Source organism: Rhinolophus sinicus, chromosome 8 (genome assembly GCF_057876585.1).
Source record: "Rhinolophus sinicus isolate RSI-liver-muscle chromosome 8, RSI-T2T, whole genome shotgun sequence".
NCBI classification, from domain to species: Eukaryota; Metazoa; Chordata; class Mammalia; order Chiroptera; family Rhinolophidae; genus Rhinolophus; species Rhinolophus sinicus.
In genome coordinates this window covers 35,191,474-35,212,641 of record NC_142508.1, presented here as the reverse complement: position 1 = coordinate 35,212,641, position 21,168 = coordinate 35,191,474, and the positions used below count along the sequence as shown (strand labels likewise).

Here is a 21,168-nt window from a genome sequence, read left to right as displayed (position 1 = left end):
CCAAGCTTCTTGCATCCTATTTTTCTCCTCATTCCCATCCCCATCTTGGGGGAATCAAACTCTGAGTTAGGGGTGGGGAGGGGGTAAAAAGAAAAAAAAATGTTGGTGAAACTCAAAAGACTTGCTATCCTTGTAAATTTAATGTAATATAATTTTATTTTCAGGGGATTTTTGCCCCTGCCATTTGAGGGGGTGTGGTGGGAGTGGGAAGACACGGAGAAGTTGAGTTTTCCCTTGGATTTCCAGAAAGGGGAGAGCTCCTGGGGTCCTTTTTAAAAGGCCCTCCCCTCATTTCCGGCCGCTGCTGCCAGCCTTGGCTGGGCGCCTGGATCCTGTTGCTATGACGACAGGAAGAGGCGGTGGCAGCGGCAAGCGATGCTGTGGAGAGATGGAGGCTAGTGGGGGTGGGGGTGGTGGCTTTGAAATGGGGATGGGGGTAGGGATCAGGGGCTGAGGATGCGAGTGGGGAAGGAGGCCGGGGTGTCCTTTCTCTCTGACCTCCTTCATTCCTCAGAGCCTGGCTCCTCTCCAATTTTTCTCCACTTTCCTTTTGATGCCTCCTGGGTCTCTATCTCTGTCTCTCATTCCCTGGCTCTCTTTCTTTCCCATTCACAGTCTCTATCCTCCTGTCTCTCTCTTTGAGTCTCTCTCTTTCCTTTTGTACCTGCCTTTCTGTCTCCAGGCACCTTCTGACACTCAGACCCCTCTCCCCAAAATTTCTCTCATACTTTCTCTCTTTCTCTCTCTCTCTCTCCCTCTCTCTCTCCTTTTCTCTTTCTAAAGCATCTTTCTCTGCTAAGACCTTGCCCCATCTTCACTTTCTTTCCCCCCTTTATTTTTCTCTCTCTCCCCCATCCTCTCAGTCTCTCTCTGTGCCTCCCCATCTGTCTCTCCCCCCTCTCTGGATGACTCTCTCACTGTCTCTTCTTTCTTTCTGTTACCCAGACCCTGTCCCCTCCTCCTCTCCCTTACTCCAACCCTTCCCCATCCCCCACCTTCCCCCCAGTCTCTTGGTTTCTCTCTTTGGGTTCTCTGTCTCTGACCCCTTCTCTCTCTGGATATTTCTCTCTCTGTGTGTGTATCTTTCCAACTTCCTTCTGCTACCAGTCACTGCCTCCCCCAAATTTCTCCCTCCCCCGTTTCTGTTTCCCAGTCTCCGGGTCTCTCTCTTTCCGCTTCTCCTTGTCTCTCTCCCTCCCTTTTCGGGTCTCTCTCTTTTTCCCCAGCTTCCTTCTGCCACCCAGACCCTGCCCTCCCAATCATTTTCGTCCCCCCCAGCCATCTCTACTCTGTGGCTCCCCCATCCTCAGCGGCTCCCCCTCCCCCTCCCTCCCTCCTCCTCCCTCTCTCGTCCTCCAGCTCCGCACTTTACCCAGCGACACGAGAACCAAATTGTCTCCTCACCTTTTTTCCCCCATCCTGACCCCCCCACTCCCTTGGGGCCAGGGCTCAGAGCTGCTCCTCAGCCTCCCCTCCCACCTCAGCACCCCCATCCCCCCTACGCCTCCTCACCTCCACCCCCAATCTGATCGGACGCCTGGGTCCCTCGTTGTTGGGGGAGGGGGACCAGTGAGAATTGGGAACCACAAGGGTTTTTCTGGGGGGGTGCCGACAGGGGGGCTCATCATCCCCTCCCCAGTGCATCGGAGAATTGACCTATCATTAACAGAGGTGAGACAGATCTTTTTATTAATCGGAGGTGGGTGGATGTAGAATGAAGGGTTTGTGATCCCCTAGTTCTGGAGGAAGGAGCTGGTCCCCTTCAGAGGGAGAAGGGATGGTGACCCCTGTCATATCCGGAAGCTTTAGAATTGGGGGTCCCCTGCTCCCTCCTCCTTTGCTGCTGCTGACAGACGGACTAAAGGAACAGCCCCTAAAGCCAAACAGATTGCCCCCCAAATTGACAACAGAAAAGGTCTTCAAATCTTTTTTTGATGAAGAATTTCCTTCATTTATTTCCTGTTTCCATTTCCTCCTGATCTTGGGTTGTAGGGGGCCCAGCAGGGGGAAGGGTACATCCTGAGGTCACAGGCTCACCTGGGTGGGAGCAGAAATTTGCTAGGACAGTGGAGGTGGTGGTGCTGGTGGTGAGGGGCACAGATCCGGAGAGAAGAGGCCCAGAGATGGAGAGGAGAGGAAACTCAGCGTATGCTTGGAGAGGAAAGAGAGGAAGGGGCCAACAGCAAGGAGAGGGAGGCTGGGGTGTCAGTGTCCAGTGTCTGATAGATGGGGCTGGGGTAGGGACTGCTTATGGGCAGGCAGGAATTGAGGTGGGGGAGGGAACACATGTGTGGGGCACTGGGCCCAGTTGCCATAGAGACACCCCCCATAGACAACCTTTTTTAACTGCCCCTCCTTGGAGCAGACCTAGTGGGGGCCAGCTGATGGGGACAGAAGAGGCCAAGGTCACCTGGTACTGGGACCCTGCGTAGTTTTCTTCCCCTTCTATGGCTTCCAGGCTTTTAACTATAATAGGGGGCTTAGGGACAAAGTCTAGGAAAGAGTGAGTGGTGGAAGCAGGTAAAAGACACATGCCTAGAAGGAAGGTTGGGGTAAGGGACAGAAGGCAGGGCTGGGGATGTGGTGGTGGTACTTCTTTGGAAGAGGGAAATGAATGGACACTGGGGGGAGGGGTGCAGAGTGGGAAATTATTCCTAACTGAGAGAGAATTGTAGTCTCGTAGATCATTATTTTCCTGAGGGGCACTGTCTATGGAGGGATTCTTTATAAATTTGGAAGAAAATGCATGTACAATGTATGTTCCTGTACAGGTGATATAGTAGGGGGAGTCCTGGGGGTGTTCCCAAGAAGGGAAGTCTGGGGGCAGGAAGGGGATTTTCCTGAGTAGATGAGATGCTGGGGGTCAGAGTGAGTGGAGAAGAGGGCAGGAGTAAAGGGGATTCTTCATGATATAAAGAAGTCAGGGCAAAGGGGGGGAAGGTTCTTGTAACACGAAGAGAGAGTGGGAGGTCCAAGTGAGTTGGGGAGATCTCGAGTGGGGGGGGGTTATCCGGTGTGATGAGATAAGGAGGTTTGCCCTGGGGTGGGGGTTGGAGGAGTGGGAGATGGTGGAAGGGCAGAAGAGTGGGTGGGGTGGATTTCCTTAGACAGCAGTGGGCTACAGGCCAGCTTGGGAGATTCTGAATGCAGAGGACTTGAGGGTCTGGAGGAAGGGATTCCTATAGGTAGAAAATGCCATGGAGCTCATGGAAGAAATTTTTCTTAATGCAGAAGGAGAAAGTGATGGTCATGATGAGTTTGTCTAAGCTGTAGAGATAGCAGGGGCCAGATTCAGAAGACTTCTTCAAGCAAAGGAAAGAGTGGGGGGGTTTTCTTGAGTCAAAGACATAGTAGGGGATGGGGATAGTCCAAGGGAGATCTTGGGCACTGTTAGAGGGGATGTGATGGAGATGGGCGGTATTCTTCTCTACCAGTTAGTCCAATGTAGTGTTAGTTGCCCATTAAAATCCCCCAGGGAGCTTTTGAAAGCTCAGATGCTCAGGGCCACGCCAGACTAGAAATAAGAATTTCTCAGGTGGGACTCAGGTATCAGTATCTTGAAAGGACCTCTGGTGACCTTTTCAAGGTGCATTGGAGGTTTAGAACCTTGGTCCAAAGACTGAGGGGTTCTCAGTCTTTGCTCAGGGAAGGGGGTTCCCAGGCAGAGGAGATGATGTGTTTGGGGGGGAGGTGGTAGTGCTGGCAACCATGTGGTTCTTGCAGGTTGTGCAAACAGTGAGAATTCTTGGGAAGATTTTCTGTTTAGCTGAAGAGAGATTGAAGGGTTTATGCTTCTTGGATAGGGGACCCAGTAGGTGAAGAGGTGGAACTTGTCTGGAACACAGGAAGCAAGTAGAAATGTCTGAGGAGAATGGTGATGGGGGTCTTGTAGGAGAGGAAGAAGCAGACAAGGCCTTGGGAGGAGGAGCACAGGGTGGGGGGGAGGGAGGTTGGAGTGAGGGAGGGCTTTCCCAGTGGTGAGGGCACTGACCAGAGGGGAGGAGCAGGAGGGGGCTGGAGGGGGCTGGAGGAGTGTTCTAGAGTGTCAGGGATTGTGGGGCTATTTCTGGGAATGGGGTTAGTGGGAAGACTTCCTGGGCAGAGGGAGATTTTTCACAGAACGGGAGGCAGTGGGAAGCATAGTGGAAGTAGTCTGTTCAACCAAGGAAATAGTGGGGTTCTTTTTGGAGTGGGGGGCCTAGGGAGGCTGGCGAAGGTACTGGTGCCTCCTGGTCTAACCCTTTCTGTTGCTGCCTGCCCTCCACCAGCTGGTGACCATGGCTGCCCTCTGACCCCTGCCGGCCGAGCCTCGTCCTCGCCTCCCCCTCCCCAGCCCCACTGGGCCCAGGCCCCCCTACTTCTGCCTGCGCTGTGACCCCCCCCAACCGCCGGCACGGCCCCGCCCCCGCTGCCCCGGTGGTGGCCCACGGCCCCCCGGCTGCCCGTGGTCAAACTGGAGTCGCTGAAGCGCTGGAACGAAGAGAGGGGCCTGTGGTGTGAGAAAGGGGTGCAGGTACTGCTGACAACCGTGGGCGCCTTTGCCGCCTTCGGCCTCATGACCATTGCCATCAGCACCGACTACTGGCTGTACACGCGCGCTCTCATCTGCAACACCACCAACCTGACGGCCAGCGACGACGGGCCGCCCCACCGAGGGGGCGGCGGCTCCTCGGAGAAGAAGGACCCCGGCGGCCTCACCCATTCGGGCCTTTGGAGGATCTGCTGCCTGGAAGGTAGGTGGGGGCCCGCTGTGCCCCTCCATTGAGCCCCTCCCGCGCCTCTCCTGAATCTCCCCAGTGGTCCCTATGGGTGGCCCTTCTTCTCCTGCTGCTCCCCACTCAGGCTCCCCGGTAACCCCTCTCCATCCTTTCAACTCTCTGCATCCTGGCCTTCGTCTGAATCCCCCCCTAGGTGAACCCCATTCAGGCCTCCCTCCGTGTCTGCACTTGCTGCCTCCGCCCCTCTGAACCCCCTTATCTTCTTTCCTTCATTAGTATTTCTGTTCCCCTCTCGTTCCTCCCTCTCACGTCTTGCTCACATGGGTTCTCTCTGCCTCATTGCCTCCACTCAGCCCTCTCATATGCTTCTCCCTGCTGCCCTCTCACCATTTCTCTTGACCTCCCTCCTCTAAGACGGCCCCCATCGCCCCTGCTTCATGCCCCATTGCATTTTCTCTCTTCCCACATCCTACCCCAGTTCTCTGAGTGCCCCCATTCACAGCCCCTTCCCCATCTCCTCCAACCCTTTGCCGCACTGTGGAGGTCTCTCCCCTCACATGTCATGCCCTGCGTGCCATACCTCATAGCCCTCTCCTCTTTTCTTGCCTGATGCTTTTCCTTCTGGCCTTGCCCGCCGCTCCCCATCAGGTCCCCCATCAGGACTTCTTCCGACTGCCACCCTGCTCCTTAGCCCCCCTCACCTTCCCGATGGCTGTGTCATCTTTCCTCCATCCCAGCCTTCTTTGTTGTCTTCCTCCTTCCAGATCTCCTTGCTCTTTGGTCCCACTTCCTTTTCTAACCTCCATCTCTGTTTTCCCCCTGGTCCTACTCTCTCTGTCACAGCCTCTCTCCTGCTAGATCCCTCTGCATCTGTCCCCTGGGTGACTGCTATCTTTTCACTCCTGTGGACTTCCTCAGAGCCCATCTACAATACTGAGAGGGACTAGCCAATCCCCAAACTCCCCCTTGGGCACCAAAAAGACTGATATCCCTCCACTTCTCCTTTTCGCCCCTCTTTTTTCCATCCTCTCCTCCTGTGTTGTGCTGAGAGCACTTATGATGAGCAGGGAATGTTATTATCTCATTTAATCCTGTGAGCTGGGTGCCACTCTCCTGTTAGGGATGAGAAAACTGAGGCTCAAAAAGGTTAAGCCACTTGCCCAAGGTCACTCAGCTGTGGAAGGGGCAGAGTCAAGAGAACTCAGGTCTGATGGAAGGGACTTGCAGATATGCTTTGTTTGGCATGTGGAGTGTTTCAAACTGAAACCCAAATCTGAATCAGTTGCCAACATTTAAAAATAGGGAGATTTCACATTGAAAATCGATTTCCGACTTCTTTTGAACTAATGGAAGTACTGACAGCACAGGGCCTGCATTCTGCAGTGGCCACGATGGTCTGGATCTGAGTAGCAGCTGCTTCCTCAGATTAGACATGGGGTTTCCGTTTCCCCGTAGCCGCCTTGGCTCCCTATTGCTTCACATTTTGACCACTTCTCTCATTGTGTTACTTTTTGCCTCCGTGAGTATTTGACTTCAGGTTCCTTCACTGGTCTGATTGAGCACCAGGCACAGAGCAAAGTGGGCTGGCTTGCATCCTGCAACCCCTAGGGCAGCGTAGGGCACAGAGTAAGACTGCCATTAATTAATTAATTAATTAATTAATTAATTCATTCATTCAACAACCAATATTTATTAAGTGCATACTATGTGCCAGGAACTATTCTTGATTCTGGGACTACAGCAGTGGGAAAAAAAAAGGGCAGACAAAAAAAAAAATCCCTGTTTTTATGTCATATTCTAGAGAGAGGAACAGATAATAAAAGAAATAATTAAACATTTAGGGTGTTAGATAGAACTAAGTGCCAAGGAGGAAAAAGAGCTAAAGAGGAGATATGGAAGTGTGAGGGTGAGCGTGTGAAATCGTGTTGAAGGAGGCTTGGGAGGTGACGTGAGTAGAGGTCTGCAGGAAGTGAGAGATGGGGCCATGGGGCTGCCTGCAGGAGCAGGCTTCGGGCTAGAGAAGGAGCCAGAGCAAAGGTTCTGAGGTAAGGCCACAGGGAAGCTGAGTGGCTGGGCAGGGTGCGTTCGGGGGACCAGGTAGGAGGGCCCTGAGCTCATATGTCCTAGTGGTTCAGCAGGGTCTTTTGCTTTCCGCATCGCAGCTTCTCGAGCAGAGGCGTGATGTGAGCTGGTTTAGACTTTCCCAGGATGCCTGTTGCTGCTGTGTTGGGAAATTAAGGGGAAGGCAAGAGGGAAAGCGGGAGGGGGCTTGTCAGGGGCTCGAGTGCTGGAGTTTGGGAAGTGGTTTGAATGCAGACCAGATTCCAAAGCAACAGCGGGCAGGAGTTCCTGGCGGGGCAGTTACGGGGTATGAGAGAGAAGAGCTGGGGCATCTCTAAAGCAGCGTTTCTCAGCCTCGGAGTGGGTAGCATTCTGGGATGGTATTTGCATGTTGTGGGGGGCTGTCCTGGGTATTGTAGGGTATTTAGCAGCATCCTGCCTCTACCTTCCAAATGCGAGTAGCACCTCCCAGTTGTGACAACTGTCTCTAGACTAGGAATACAATTACCTGTGGTAGGGAATCACTTCTCTAAGACAGCGGCCTGAGCGCTTGAGAATGGGGCCTGGGGGCGTTCATAAGATGGCACAGCAGGTATTTCATTTTCTTTATTCTTGTTTCTCTCATCTAATTTAGTATAAGGAGGGCGATCCTGAGCTCAGTTTTGGAAGTGTTGAGTTTAAAATGCCTATTATATATATCATCACCTAGGACAGCAGTGAGCAGGTAAAGGGCCTGTAACGTGCCATACAGTCAATAATTTAGGCTTTGTGCAGCATACAGTCTGTCACGACCGTGACTGAAAGCAACCAGAGATGACATGTGAGTGAATGACCAAGGTTGTGTTCCACTTACAGACACTGACATTTGAGTTTTATTTTCACTTGCCACAAAATACTCTCTTGATATTTTTTCAATCATTAAAAAAATGTAAAACCACTTTTCACTGGGTTTGGCCCATGGGCCGCAGTTTGCAGACCCTTGATCTAGGCTGTCAGCAATATGATATGAGGCCAGAGTTCAGGGGACTGTCTTGGCTAGATACAAACTGGGGGTCTGGCATATGAATGGATGAGAATGAGAAGAGACAGCAAAAAATTAGTTGAAGGGCTGCAAGCTGAGCTAGTCCACCATTAAAAGACAATCAAAGAGATGAGAAGCCAGCAGAAAGAGGTGAGAAAGGAGTGGCCACAGAGGTTTGGGTGAAATGAGGAAGAGGGTGTCCCAGAAGGCAAAGGAAGTGTCATAAGGAGGGGGTGCATGCAGGCTGACTTTCTTGTTACCATAATTGTCATTCATTTGTCACTGAATGCTCACAAGAGCCCTGTGCAGTATGTACTATTAAATCCCCAAGTGCTAGAAATGGAAGCTGAGGTTCAGGGAAATGAAACAATTTTCCCAAGGTCACACAGCTAATGCACAGTAGAGTCCGGATTTGAATCCAGGTCTGTTTTGTTTCCTAGGGGAACAAAGCAACACATCCACCAACCTCCAGCCCATTGGGGGGATCCAGGAGTGTAGAATTTGGTCCCATTGAGCCACTTCCTACTGAAGGCACTGTGTCCCCGGGAATTCTTGGGGTCCATCCCCATCTCTGACAGACTCAGGAGAATGTAGTGGTCGGGTTTATCTCCTGTCTGCTACACACAGCATGGTGACCTTGAGCCATGTATTTCACGTTTCTGTGCCTTTTTCCCATCTTTGGTGAAATGGGGATTAGAACAGCCCCTAACCACAGGGTTATGGAGGGGGTCAATTAGTTAGTATGTGTAAAGCATTTAAAAGGCTAGCAGGCACAGTGTAAGGGCCTCCCCTTACACTGCAGTTTATATTGTGTAGTTCTTATTATTATTCGGAATCCAGATGACCTGCTCCTTGATAATCCAGAAGTCCCAGGGTCTTGTCCAGCACATCCCAACAGAAACACCACACAGACGGCATACATGATTTAAATTTTTCTAGTAGTTACATTAAAACAAGTAAACAGGAAAAAGTAAATGAATATCATTTAAACAATATAATACACTCATATAAAGGTTAACAATATATTTTATTTAACCCAGCAGAGCCAAAATCTTATCATTTTAATATGTAATCAATATAAAAAATTATTAATGAAATACGCAATTTTTTCATACTAAGTCTGAAATCAGTGAGTAATTTACACTCACAGCTCATCTCAATTGCCAAGTTTCAAGTGCCCAAGAGCCACCCAGGGCTGGTGGCATCTGTATTGATCTGATCCCTCCCCAGGGATCTCAGGCACAATCCCAGGTCCTTACTCATTACATAACAACTGAGACCCAGAGCCCATTTATTCAAGCCGACTATACAAAGCTCCTGTGCTCAGCACTTTGCATGCCTTATTATCTCGTGGAGTTATCCCACTCTTAACTGTACCAGGGGAAGGTATTATTATCTCTCGTGTTTGTCAGAGCAAGAAGCTAATGGCCAGAAAGGGGTAGGGAGACAGCCACATAGTCACCCAACATGTAAGGGGCAGAGCCTGCTGGAACCCTCTTCTTCACGTGTCCTTAATGCAGCCCATTCTGCCTTCACTCCAGTCTACCCAGGTCTGTGTGAGGCAGGCTCCCTGAGACCCTCGGGGACACCTCACTGCCATCGCCACACATGGAAAGTCCCAGCTCAATCAAGTCATATAACACACAGAGGATGCCCCCTAACCCCCGAGTGTCCTTCATTTGATGGTGTATTTCACTGACTCTTATCAAATGCTATAAGGTCATGAGGACACAGAGGCTCAGGGTAGCCCTGGCATGTGAGTCCAGAGTCCGTCCTTGTAGCCACCAAAGCCAACACGCTTCACCTTGGAAGCCCAGCTACTCTTGCTTCCCCATGACTTACCGTTTGCATGGGTCTCAGCAGCTTCTTTCACCCCATGCCTCAGTTTCCTCTCCTGTAAAGCAGGGGACCTGTTGTTGCTTTGGGCCCCTAGGATTTGTCATAAGTATTAAGTGCGTTAATCTCTGTCAACTGCTTGGAGCAGTGCCTGGTGTGTGGTTAGCCCTCAGGAAGTACTAGTTATCATTCCTGCTGTCACCACTGATTTGCTGACGGAGTCTGCATGCTGTGTACTCTCCATGCTCAATCTCATTGAATTATCACTAATGTTGTGAGAGAAGTACTGGATCCCATTCAGGAAAGGAGAGGACTTGAACCCTCAATCTTACCTACACACCATACTGGATGTGCTGATGGGTAAGAGTTTGTACTTAAGAGGTGTATATTCATTCATTCTTTCTTTTTAAAAAATTGTGATAAAATGCACATAACATAAAATTTATCATTTGAACTATTTTTAAGTGTACAGTTTAGTGGTGTTAAGTATATTTACATTGTTGTGCAACCATCACCACCATCCATTTCCAGATCTCTTCTTATCTTGCAAAACTGAAACTCTGTCTCCTTAAACAATAATTCCCCATTTCCTCTCCTTCCAGCTCCTGGCAACCACCATTCTACTTTCTGTCTCTATGAATTTTCTCCTGTAGGTATGTCATAGGAGTGGAATCATGTAGTATTTGTTTTTTTGTGACTGGCTTATTGCACTGAACATAATGTCCTCAAGTGTCATCCATGTTGTAGCACGTGTCAGAATTTCCTTCTTTTTTACAGCTGGATAATATTCCATTGAGTGTATAGGCCACCTTTTGTTTATTCACTCATCCATTGATGGACATTTGGGTTGCTTTTGGCCATTGTGAATAATGCTGCTATGAAAATGGGTGTACAAATATTTCTTAGAGACCCTGCTTTCAATTATTTTGAGTATATACCCCAAAGTGGAAATGCTGGATTGTATAGTAATCCTGTTTTTAATTTTTTGAGGAACTTCCATACTATTTTCCATAATGACTGCACCACTTTACATGCCCACCAACAGTGCACAAGGGTCCCAATTTCTCCATATCCTCGTCAACACTTAATTAAATAATTAATTTGTATAGTAGCCATCCTAATGGGTATGAGGTGGTATCTCATTGTGATTTTGGTCTGCATTTCCCTCACGATTAGTGATGTTGAGCATCTTTTCATGTGCTTGTTGGCCCGTTCAATCTTTCTTGCATAAAAATATTTATTAAGTACTTATTATATGCTAGGCATTGTCCTAGAGGCTGGGGACACAGTGGTGAACAGCACATATGCTTACATCCAAGTAGGGCAAACTGCTATGTGTTTGAATCTGCTTCTACCATCCACCAGCTGTGAATTGAACCCTTTCTGTGCCTCTGTTTCCTCATCTGGACAATGGGCATGTTGACTGAATGACCGACCACTTAGTTGTGATCCAGGCAAAGTGCTAAATCTCTTTACCTGGATTCAATCCTCACGTCAACCCCATGGGGTAGGTCTTATTATTCCCTTTCTCTATGTGAAGGAACTGAAGCAAGTTGTCCTAAGTAATGCCAACAAGGTTACAGAATAAGGATGTGATGAAGCTGGGCTTCATTATCAAGCAGTGGGACTCCGATTCCCAATGTTTGGCCTCTGCACGACGCCAATAACATTATCTGTTTCATGGGACTCTGGGGAGCTCCTAGGAAGCACTTAACAATGTCAGCTCTTAGAGGGATTACTCACTGCCTTATAGTCCTTCTTCCCAGTCCTTGTGTTTATCCTCACTCCTTTCCCTGTCATCTTCTGCTTCTACTCTGCCCTTCTGCTATCCTTATACTCATTCATTTGTTCATTGGTTCATTCGTTCATTCAACACCCATTTCTTGAGGCCTTCTTTCTGCCAGGCAATTCTAGAGACACACAGAGGAATCAGACTCCATGCCTCCACCCTGGCAGAAACTCTCAGCTTGCTAAGAAGAAACTCATAAATCAACTGGATACATGCCAAAAAGGGGGTAGCACAGGGAGCTGCTGCACCCCAGAGGGGGAACCTGACCCAACTTGAGTGGGAAGATTGAGTGTGTGTGCATCCGTCAGTGCAGGGAATGCTTCCCGGAGGTCCTCCATGAGCTGTCCACTTGTAGGGTGTTTGATCAAGGAAGAATGTGAGTGGAATGTTTCACACCTGGGCAAAGGCATGGAGGTTGGAAGGAGCTTGGAGAAGAAAGGAAAAGAGATGTATTTATATTTATGCTTATTTATATATCAATCTCCAGCTATGTGCTAGAACACGACCTGTCCTCAAAGATGAGATAATCAATTCCCAAAGGGTGTGAGGTCCGGATCTGAGGATAGAATTCTGAGGTGGAGGAAGAGGGTGAGACTGAATGCCTACAGGCATTCCCCTTCACGTGCCTCTGCTTACTCCAACCATTCCATTTCCTTCCAGCGGATTCCTGGTAAGACACTGGGAATCCCATTCCTTAGACACAGGACTGAAGAGACTACAACTCCCATGACCCACCGGGGTCGCTCACACCCCCCCCCCACACACACTCAGTTGGACTCAAGACTTCATAGGGCCTCATGGGAAATGTAGTCCTCGCCCTCTGCAGCCTCCTTCGTTTTCCCACGCATTTTCAGACTCGTCAACGAGTTCAGAGTTAGAAGGGCGCCTTGACGTTGCTGAAACCAACGTCTTTCTTACACAGGCGTAAACAAAGCCAGAGAGGCTGCGCGTCCTAGCCCAGGTTTTCAGGGAAAAATCCTGGTGGCCTTTTAGTGAGTGTTGGAGGATTTTTTTTTTCTTTTTCTTTTTTTTTCTTTTTAAGCCATGGGGCAACTAAGGCCAGAGAGGTTGAAAGTTTGTCCCAGATGCCGAGACAGGCTCAGGAGCCAGGACTTCCTGTCTCCCAATCAGTCCAGAGAGATAAGGGATTTATGGAAGGGGAGGGTCTTCTCTCACGGGGGTTCCCCCAACTCTTAAGACCCCCATCATCCCCACCCCGCTTCAGGGTTGAAAAGAGGCGTCTGCGTGAAGATCAACCATTTCCCGGAGGACACGGACTACGACCATGACAGCGCGGAGTATCTGCTCCGTACGTGGGGGTCCGGGACTGCGGGGGTGAGGGCGGGGGCGGGAGAGGGGCCGGTCACTCAGATCGACACGCAGAGATGAATGTGCTAGCCAATCCACATCCAGACACTGAGATCCTTTGGTCCAAGGTGGGCTCGGTAATCCCTCTCCCCCCCCCCCCTCTCACCTTGGGGCGGGTTGAGGGGGGATCCCGAGAGCTGGTTGGCCGCCGTGCTGTCCTGGGCACTGGCGGCAACTCTGCGCTGTGACTGGTTGTCGCTCTCTGGGCTGCGATTGGCCTTTTATCTCTGGGCTGTGAGGCAATCTGCGGCGCCGAATGGCCACGCTCTGGAGCGGGCTGGGGAAGCATGTGATGCGATTGGTAACTACCCCGAGAACGCGGCAATTCCTGAATTATGATTGGCTGTGGCCTCAGCCAGACTCAGAAATCGTAAAATCTGTTTGCCTGGGGTTTGGGGGGTGGATAGAAAGGATTGCAGAGAGATAAAAGGAGAGAGAAAGGGAAACCCAGAGCTATAAATGAAGCCAGGCAGGAAAGGGGAGAGGGGCAGAGAGAAGGGAGAGAGGGAGAGAAGAAAAACCCAGAGAGACAGATGAAGCCAGGCGGAGAGGGGAGAGGGGAGAGAAATAAGAGATTTCATAGAGGGATCTGGAGAAAAGAAATACACAGAAAGGAAGGCAAGGAGTGTATGAGAAAGAAAAAGAAAGGGAGGGAGTGCGCAGAGACAAGTTCAGAGAAAAAGAAGCAGAGTGATTTAGTGGAAAAAGAAATAAAATGCCAGGAGAGAGAAAAATAGACCAAGGAAGAAAGAAAAGGACAAAAAGAGAGAGGAAATCAGATCGAGAAATAGAGAAATTTTAAAAAGGAGAGAGAATGAAGCCCAAAATAACTAGAACATAGGAAGGGAACTAGGTAGGGACAAGTGGAGAAGACGCGCAGGCGGCTGCGTCTGACCACCCTGGACTCCCCTCCCCCTCCTCTTCTTTCTCCCTGGCAGGAGTTGTCCGGGCCTCTAGCATCTTCCCCATCCTCAGCGCCATCCTGCTGCTGCTCGGGGGCGTGTGCGTGGCGGCCTCCCGGGTCTACAAGTCCAAGAGGAACATCATTCTGGGCGCAGGGATCCTGTTCGTGGCAGCAGGTGAGAGGCAGAGGGAAGGGGCGGCCGGCTTGGGCGGCCCACATGCGAAGCCACGCGTGTATGTGAGTGTGTGTGTGTGTGTGTGTGTGTGTGTGTGTACGCGCGCGGCGTAAAGCCACCTTGCCCCGGGCGCTTCCTGGGGCCAGGAGCCTGCCTAAGCTCTTCCCAAGCTCCATCGTCACCCTCTGGAGAAGGTAGGTGTCCTCTTTGCGCCGTTTTGGGGCGAGTGAACCCAGCACAGATAGGTGTCTAGTGCGTAATCCGGCCTGCGAGGAGATTAGGTTCCAAAACCCGCGGTTCTGATGACGTAAGGGGAGGAACTTGGGAGATGGGATGGGACCTTCAGACAGAATTGGGGTCTTGAAGATAGAGGGGCAGAGCTGGGCATTGCAGAGGGAGAAAGTAATTTGGGTGAAGATGTAGAGGAGCCTGCTTTACGGGGCGGACCTTGTGGATCCCAGTGGATCCAAGAAGTGGGGCTGGTCCAAGGAAACCATCCAGATCAACTCCGAGTGAGGCATGTCGTTAAGGGTAAGCCCCCCTTAATACCCAAAATGAGTAGTGCTGGAGATTCCAGGGGGCAGAACTTTTTTGAAGAAGTGGAACCCAGAGAAGTGGGCGGATTTAGCATAAAGAGCAGGGGGTGCGTTGGGGATGGGTGAACATATGCAGGGAGCGGGGTTAGCTAAACAGGGGGATGGAGCTTACCCTATCTGAGTACAGGGCCTAGACCATCTGGGGCGGTACCTGCACCAGCTGAGGAGGAGTTTAGACCATCAAGGGCAGGGAGCTTGAGCTAGCCAGGCCAAGGACCACCCAGGGTGGGGTCTGGACCATTTGGGCATGGCCGAGGCTACCTGGGGGCGGGGCTTAGGCCATCTTGGGGCTGGACCTGGACCAACTGGGTTAGAGTTTAGATCACCTGGGATGGGAATGTGACCATCTGGACCATTAAGAGCAGGGGCCTAGACCATCTGGGGGTGGGGCTTAAACCTGAAGGGTTGAAGTCTGGACCATTTGGAGAGTGTCCTAAGCTACCTGGAGGCGGAAACTGGGCCAGCTGGAGAGGAGTTTAGAACACTTGGGACCGGGCTCCGACCATCCGGCGGGGCCTATATTATCGGGGCGCAGCTTAGGTCGGCGGAGGCGGGGCGGGGCGGGGCCGGGGCGGGGATGGCGTCGAGGCTCCCGTCTGACCGTCCCCGCCTAGGCCTGAGCAACATCATCGGCGTGATCGTGTACATCTCTGCCAACGCGGGCGAGCCGGGCCCGAAGCGGGACGAGGAAAAGAAGAACCACTATTCGTACGGCTGGTCCTTCTACTTTGGCGGGCTGTCATTCATCCTGGCCGAGGTGATCGGCGTGCTGGCCGTCAACATTTACATCGAGCGCAGCCGCGAGGCACACTGCCAGTCTCGCTCGGACCTGCTCAAGGCCGGCGGGGGCGCGGGCGGCAGTGGCGGGAGCGGCCCCTCGGCCATCCTCCGTCTGCCCAGTTACCGCTTCCGCTACCGCCGCCGCTCCCGCTCTAGCTCCCGCTCCAGCGAGCCATCGCCGTCGCGGGACGCGTCTCCCGGCGGCGCCGGGGGTCCAGGCTTCGCATCCACTGACATCTCCATGTACACGCTCAGCCGCGACCCGTCCAAGGGCAGCGTGGCGGCGGGGCTGGCGGGGGCCGGCGGTGGGGCGTTCGGCGGTGCGGCTGGGGGCGCAGGCGGCGGGTCGGGCGCCGAGCGGGACCGCGGGGGGGCACCTGGCTTCCTCACGCTGCACAACGCCTTCCCCAAGGATGCGGGCGGAGGCGTCACGGTCACGGTAACCGGGCCCCCAGCCGCGCCCGCACCTGCCCCACCAGCGCCCGCCGCGCCCACCCCTGGGACCCTGGCCAAGGAGACCGCCGCCTCCAACACCAACACCCTCAACAGGAAAACCACGCCGGTGTAGGGGCGCGCCGGGGGCGCCGGGGGGCGTGGCCGGGGCGCGTGCGCGGGCGCGCGTGCAACGAGGGAGCCAGGGGTCGGAGGTGCCTCCCTCCTTCCCCGTGAGCGCGCTGGAGACTGGCCCTACCCCTGCGACCCCTCCCCATCCCCCGGACGCGGGGAGGCCCCCCATCCCCCCATCAGGGATCAGGGACCCCGATGGAGGGGTCAGGGGAGGGAAGGGAGGGGGCCGTGTGAGGGAACGTCATGTTTTATTTTTTTGTGGGGTTGGGGGGAGGGGGGAGGGCTGTGGTGTTTTTTGCAGTTTTGAGATGTTTTCTTTTTAATGTTTTGCTGTGTGCATGTGGGGGCTGGCGGGGGGCGGGAGGGACTCCCAACCCAGCCCAACTCCTGGAGAGGGGCCCATAACTCACGAATATATAGTTATACCTACAAACTATATGCTCTATATAAAGAGACAGGTAAAGAGAAGGGGTGAGGAAAGGCGGAGTGACAAGGCATGGATGTGGACATTCATTTACTTTTTCATTCATTATTCCACAAGTGTTTACTATTTTCATTTATTACCGGCAATTTATTTGTGCACCTAAGTGCTAGACATTGTGTTGAATGTTGAATACACAGCGAGGAAGACAAATAGGGCCCCCAATGTCCTTATGGAGTTTACATCTTGTGCATTAGATAGACAATCAAAAACTGCACAACAGTAAGTTGCAGTTAGGATATATGAGAAATCCGAAGTGCTACAAAATGCTCCATCAGGGGGGCTTAACCCAGTTGGAAAGGAAGGGATATTTTATCTGACACTGAAAGGATGACAAGCTAGCCAAGTGAAGCTGGTGGGAAGTGTTTAGCCAGAGAACAGCATATGCAAAGGCCCTGGGGCAGGAGGAGCTTCCAGAGAAAGCTACCAAGTAGTGAGCCAGGTGCATATGTAACAAGATGAGGCTGGAGACATAGACAGGGCCAGACTGACCGGAGACTTCTAGGTTAGCTGTGGAGTTTAAACATTATTCTGAGGGCAGTGGGGAGCCATGAAATGAATGGCTTTCAGCAGGAGCACATTGTGAATGGTGTTCAAAGGGGAGGCAGGAACTCAAGAGATGAGAGTTAGAGGCAGAGACATGCTGGAATTCAGCATCAAACAGGCACTGGTCCTTGAAGTTCACAAGGAGGGGAGGAAGCAGATAATGGCACAAACACTGAAGCACAGGAATGGTGTCTGGCATGCAGGAAAGGTGCTGGGACTTACAGATTAGTGTTTCATTCATTCATTCAGCCATTCACTTGCTGACATTTTTGAGCTGCTAATGTACCAGGCAGCAGCGCACTAAAATCAGGATACCCTGAGGTGAAACAATGAAGCAGACCCTACAGGAGCCTTTAAACACCACAACCTAGGCAGGACTACCACGATGAGCACCTTCAACAGCAGAGTGACCAGCTGCCAGGAGTGGGCAGTACTCAGAAATTTCCCGGAGAATGTCAGGCCCGGCCTGGGTTTCAGAAGGATGAGTAGGAGTCTGCCAGATGATGAAGGGGTGAGGAAGGCTTTTGGGCAAAAGAACTACTCGGGCAAAGGCCTGAATGAGTGAAACAGTGCAGTGCATGGGGACAGGGTGGGGGCGAGAGGTAAGCCCAGAGAAGTGGCTAGAAGCCAGAGTCTGAGGTGCTGGAGTTCCAGGCAGAGGGGTTGGGATGTTCTAAGGGTAGTGAGGAGACATGGGAGAGCTTTGAGCAGGCTAAGGGCAGGATCAGATGGTGTTAAAAGGAGCCTCCTGGGATGAGACTGGTGCAGTGAGAGGAGGGCAGTTGAACTGGACAAGGGCTGTGGGGGTGGAGAGGAGTATGAGTTTGAAGGTCACTGAGGACACAGAAGGGCTGGTGCTTGGTGGGTGTTCCTTCATTGTCTCAGCAAATATTTCCTGAGGTCTCCCAGGTGCCAAGCCCCGTACTGCCAGATGCTGGGAGTGCAGAGATGATTCAGGCCCTGCCCTGCCCACCAGGGGATCCTAGTCCCCTGGGAAGACAGATGGGACATAGAGGGAGTGGGCAGCAATGGCACCAGGCAATGTCAGGGAGAGATGCTGGAAAATGTGGGGCAAGGAATACAAATTAGCAAGACTGGAACTTGGTGTGGGGATGATCAATGGAGAGAAGGGGGACATGAAGATGTGGAGTTAAAGACACAAGTTTGGTGGGAGAGGGGGCTCTTTGGTGGAGGAGGGGGCAGAACTCAATAGGGATAGTGGTTTCTAGGGTCCAAGGGCCAAAAAGCAAGAAAGAAGTAGAGGATGGGCAGAGGGAGAGAAATAGGAGGGGAGTTGGAGGAGGAGAGATGGAGAGAGGCTCGAGGGAAGGGAGATGGGGAGGAAGGATGAGGGCAATAGAGACCCAAACTAGGTGAGTCAGTGAGAAAAAGGAAGGCGATTCAGAGAGGTGAGAAAAAAGGACAGGCGAGAGACTGATGCAAAGGTGCATGAAGAAGAAGACATCTGAGATATAAAAGCGCACAGAGATGGAGAGATAGAACAACAGAGAAAGATCCAGAGATCTGCCTGGGAAGAAATATGAAGACTTGAAAGTGAGTATAATGTATAGGAATGACTCATTTCTTGGCTTGCTTGTTTTCAGTATTCAAGAAATAGTCATTGAGTGCCATCCTGTTCTAGACTCAGGCTAGGCCCAATGCTTATGTTGAGCAGACAGTCAAGGTCCAGCTGTCCTGGAACCCACAGGAGAGGCAAACAATTAGTAATAAGAGAATTTCAGTTTTGGGGAACTGCTTTAAAAACTAGGCAGGATGTGGTGACAAAGATGGTGCAGGGGCTTTGAGAAGACCTCCCTGCAGAGGTAACATTTGAACAGAAATGTGGGTTTTGAAAAGGAAAGGGACAGGGCAAGCTTTCTGGCCATAGCAGGTAGCACAAATGCCCAGAGAAGTCCCCAGGTTATCAAGGAGGCTCTGAAGTGGTCGGCAAGTTAACAAGCGTGAGCAAATCTGGGTGAGGTCAGAAGCGCAGGCTGGTCAATCCTGCCAATCACGTAGGGCCTTGTAGTCCTGGGAAGAAACTTGAATTTTATTCTAGACTCCATAGGATGAGCACAAGCATTGAATGATTATATTTTTATTTAAACAAACAAACAAAATAATAGAACCAAGTTGTGCTGAGAATAGATTTAGGAGTGAAAGTGGCTGTAAGGAGTTAGGGCTGTTAACCTTGTCCGTTTCAGGCTGATGGTGGCCTGGACCCACATGGAGTCAGGAGAGCAATGGAAGAAGGGGGCACAGGATTTTGGAAGCAGAGCTTATAGTGGTGGCGAACTGGATGTAGCAGGAGAGGGAAAGAGAAACCAAAGTGAGGGAAAGAGGAACTCTTAATTGGGCATGTGCCACTTAAGTGGATGCTGCTGGGTACCCTCAGAAAGGGGGCCACCAGGAAAGAGTCAGGATAGAGGTGGAAGAATTGGGTGTCCTCTTTTGGACATGGTCTAAAAGAGATGACTGAGAAACCCAAGTGGGGTATCAGGTAGCCAGTTGGTAATGTGAGACTACAGCTGGGGGGAGAGGTCATGGCTAGAAATACAAGTTTTGGAAACATCAGCATATAGGAGATGTTTAAAGCTGCGGGACGGGATGAGGTGACCTAGGAGATGAGTGTGGATGGAGAGGTGACCCCGGCCAGAGACTGGGGGCATGTGCATCAGGGCAGAAGGGGAACATGAGGTAGCCCAAGACCAGGAGGAAGGTTGGGAGAGCGAAGTGACTGTTGCTTTGATACCGGGACCTTGATATGAGGCCACTGCAGTGCAGTGGTGGGGACTGGGTCTCTGCTTGAGTGGAAAGAGAAAGAAAGAGGGAGGGAAAGGAGATTAGACCATTCTGGTATGCAAGTGACAAGAACCTTCACAGCAAAGAAAGTTTGTACCCTTTCTGTGAAAGGAGAGACAGGGACATGGTGGACAGAACTGAAATGAGAGTTGTTACAACAGGCATACTGAGAAAGATGGGGAGACCCAGGGCTGGGAGGGGCATACATTCGGGGTAGGGGGAGCAGGTGGACCATCCCCAGGGCTGCCCTGCCAGCTACCAGCACCAAGCTCACTCAGAATCCCTCTCTGGAGCCTGTCAAGGCCTGGGAAGATCCAGTGAAGTGAAATGAAGAGCAGGTTTCACCCATTCATTTAAGAAATTTCTGGAGGCCTTCCAGCTGCACCAAGCCCTGCCTCTCGGAGCTGCCTGGGTCGGGAGACAGGTAGGGCAGCCAATTAGAATGCAGAGGGAGGTGACATCTGATGTGGGCACCTTCCCTAGCTTGGGAGGGAATGTGTGTGTGTGTGTGTGTGTGTGTGTGTGTGTGTGTGTCAACAGCTCTCTTCATCTATTCATTCATTAGCCCATACATACATTCATTCATCTAACACACATTTCCTAAGGCTTCCTGTGTGGTCCTGGGCTGGGTGGTGCTGAGGATGAGGAGACAAGTTCCTTCTGCACCAGGGCCCTGCCCCAGGCTGGAAAGAGCTGACAGACACTCCCAGTGACATCCCAGGGTGATGTGTGCTCCATTGGAAGTGCCACAGGGGACACCAGCCCCACTGGAGCAGCCAACCATGGGCGAAGGAGTTGGTGAAAGGTGGGACCCACCTGGGCCTTGGGCACAAGGGCTGTGGGTGGGCGTGAAGTGTTGAAGACCAGGAGAGACAGGGATTCCACACAGCTGTACTGTCCCTGCTCCTGGGGGAGTGAAACTGCATGGAAGGTCCTCTGGGGTGCCCCGGTCTAATAAACTCAATGAAGAGGACTGTGGCTCTGATTCCTGTGCCTCCGACACCCAGTCTCTCCCTAGGCCTGCTCTTTCTACCTCCTGGGGAGCTGAGGACTCCAGCATCATAGTCTCTCATTCTACCTTCAAGACCCAGGGATCTGGGCCCCAGCCTCCTCCCTCAGACCCAGGAGTCCATGCCCCCACCCCCACCAGCCTGTGACCCAGAAGCCCAAGTTCCTAGGCTCCTTTCTCAGACAACAGAGCCCCAGACCTTCCTTCAGGGCCCCAGAGACCGAGCTCCCAGTCCCCGTTTGATCCAGGATTCTAAGTCTGCAATCTCCCTCCCCCCCAGTACTCAGGAGTTGACGTCCCCAGGTTTTTTCTCTTTCAGGGACCCTAGGCTCCCGGCCCCAGCCCCTCCTCCCTCGAAGGAATTCTGGTTCCCAACTGGGCCTGCTCGAGACCAAAAATCTCGGCTCCCTGCCCTGCTCCTTCTCTCGCCATTTGGGGATCGGACCCTCAGTTCTGGTGCTTGCCCCTTAAGGAAATAAATGTCCCTTCACGCTCCAGCCGGGTCAGGACCCGGC

The 21,168-nt window shown here is 51.9% G+C and overlaps 1 protein-coding gene across 1 annotated transcript; it reads left to right on the top strand.

Moving 5' to 3' along the window:
- The first annotated feature begins 417 nt into the window (after nt 1–417).
- On the top strand, nt 418–20,617 carry CACNG8 (calcium voltage-gated channel auxiliary subunit gamma 8). Its single transcript, XM_074315954.2, has 5 exons — nt 418–1,671; nt 4,269–4,733; nt 12,651–12,734; nt 13,732–13,872; nt 15,083–20,617. The coding sequence occupies exons 2-5, from the start codon at nt 4,556–4,558 to the stop codon at nt 15,814–15,816; spliced, it is 1,137 nt and encodes a 378-aa protein (XP_074172055.1). The 5' UTR covers nt 418–1,671; nt 4,269–4,555; the 3' UTR covers nt 15,817–20,617.
- The last annotated feature ends 551 nt before the right edge of the window (nt 20,618–21,168 follow it).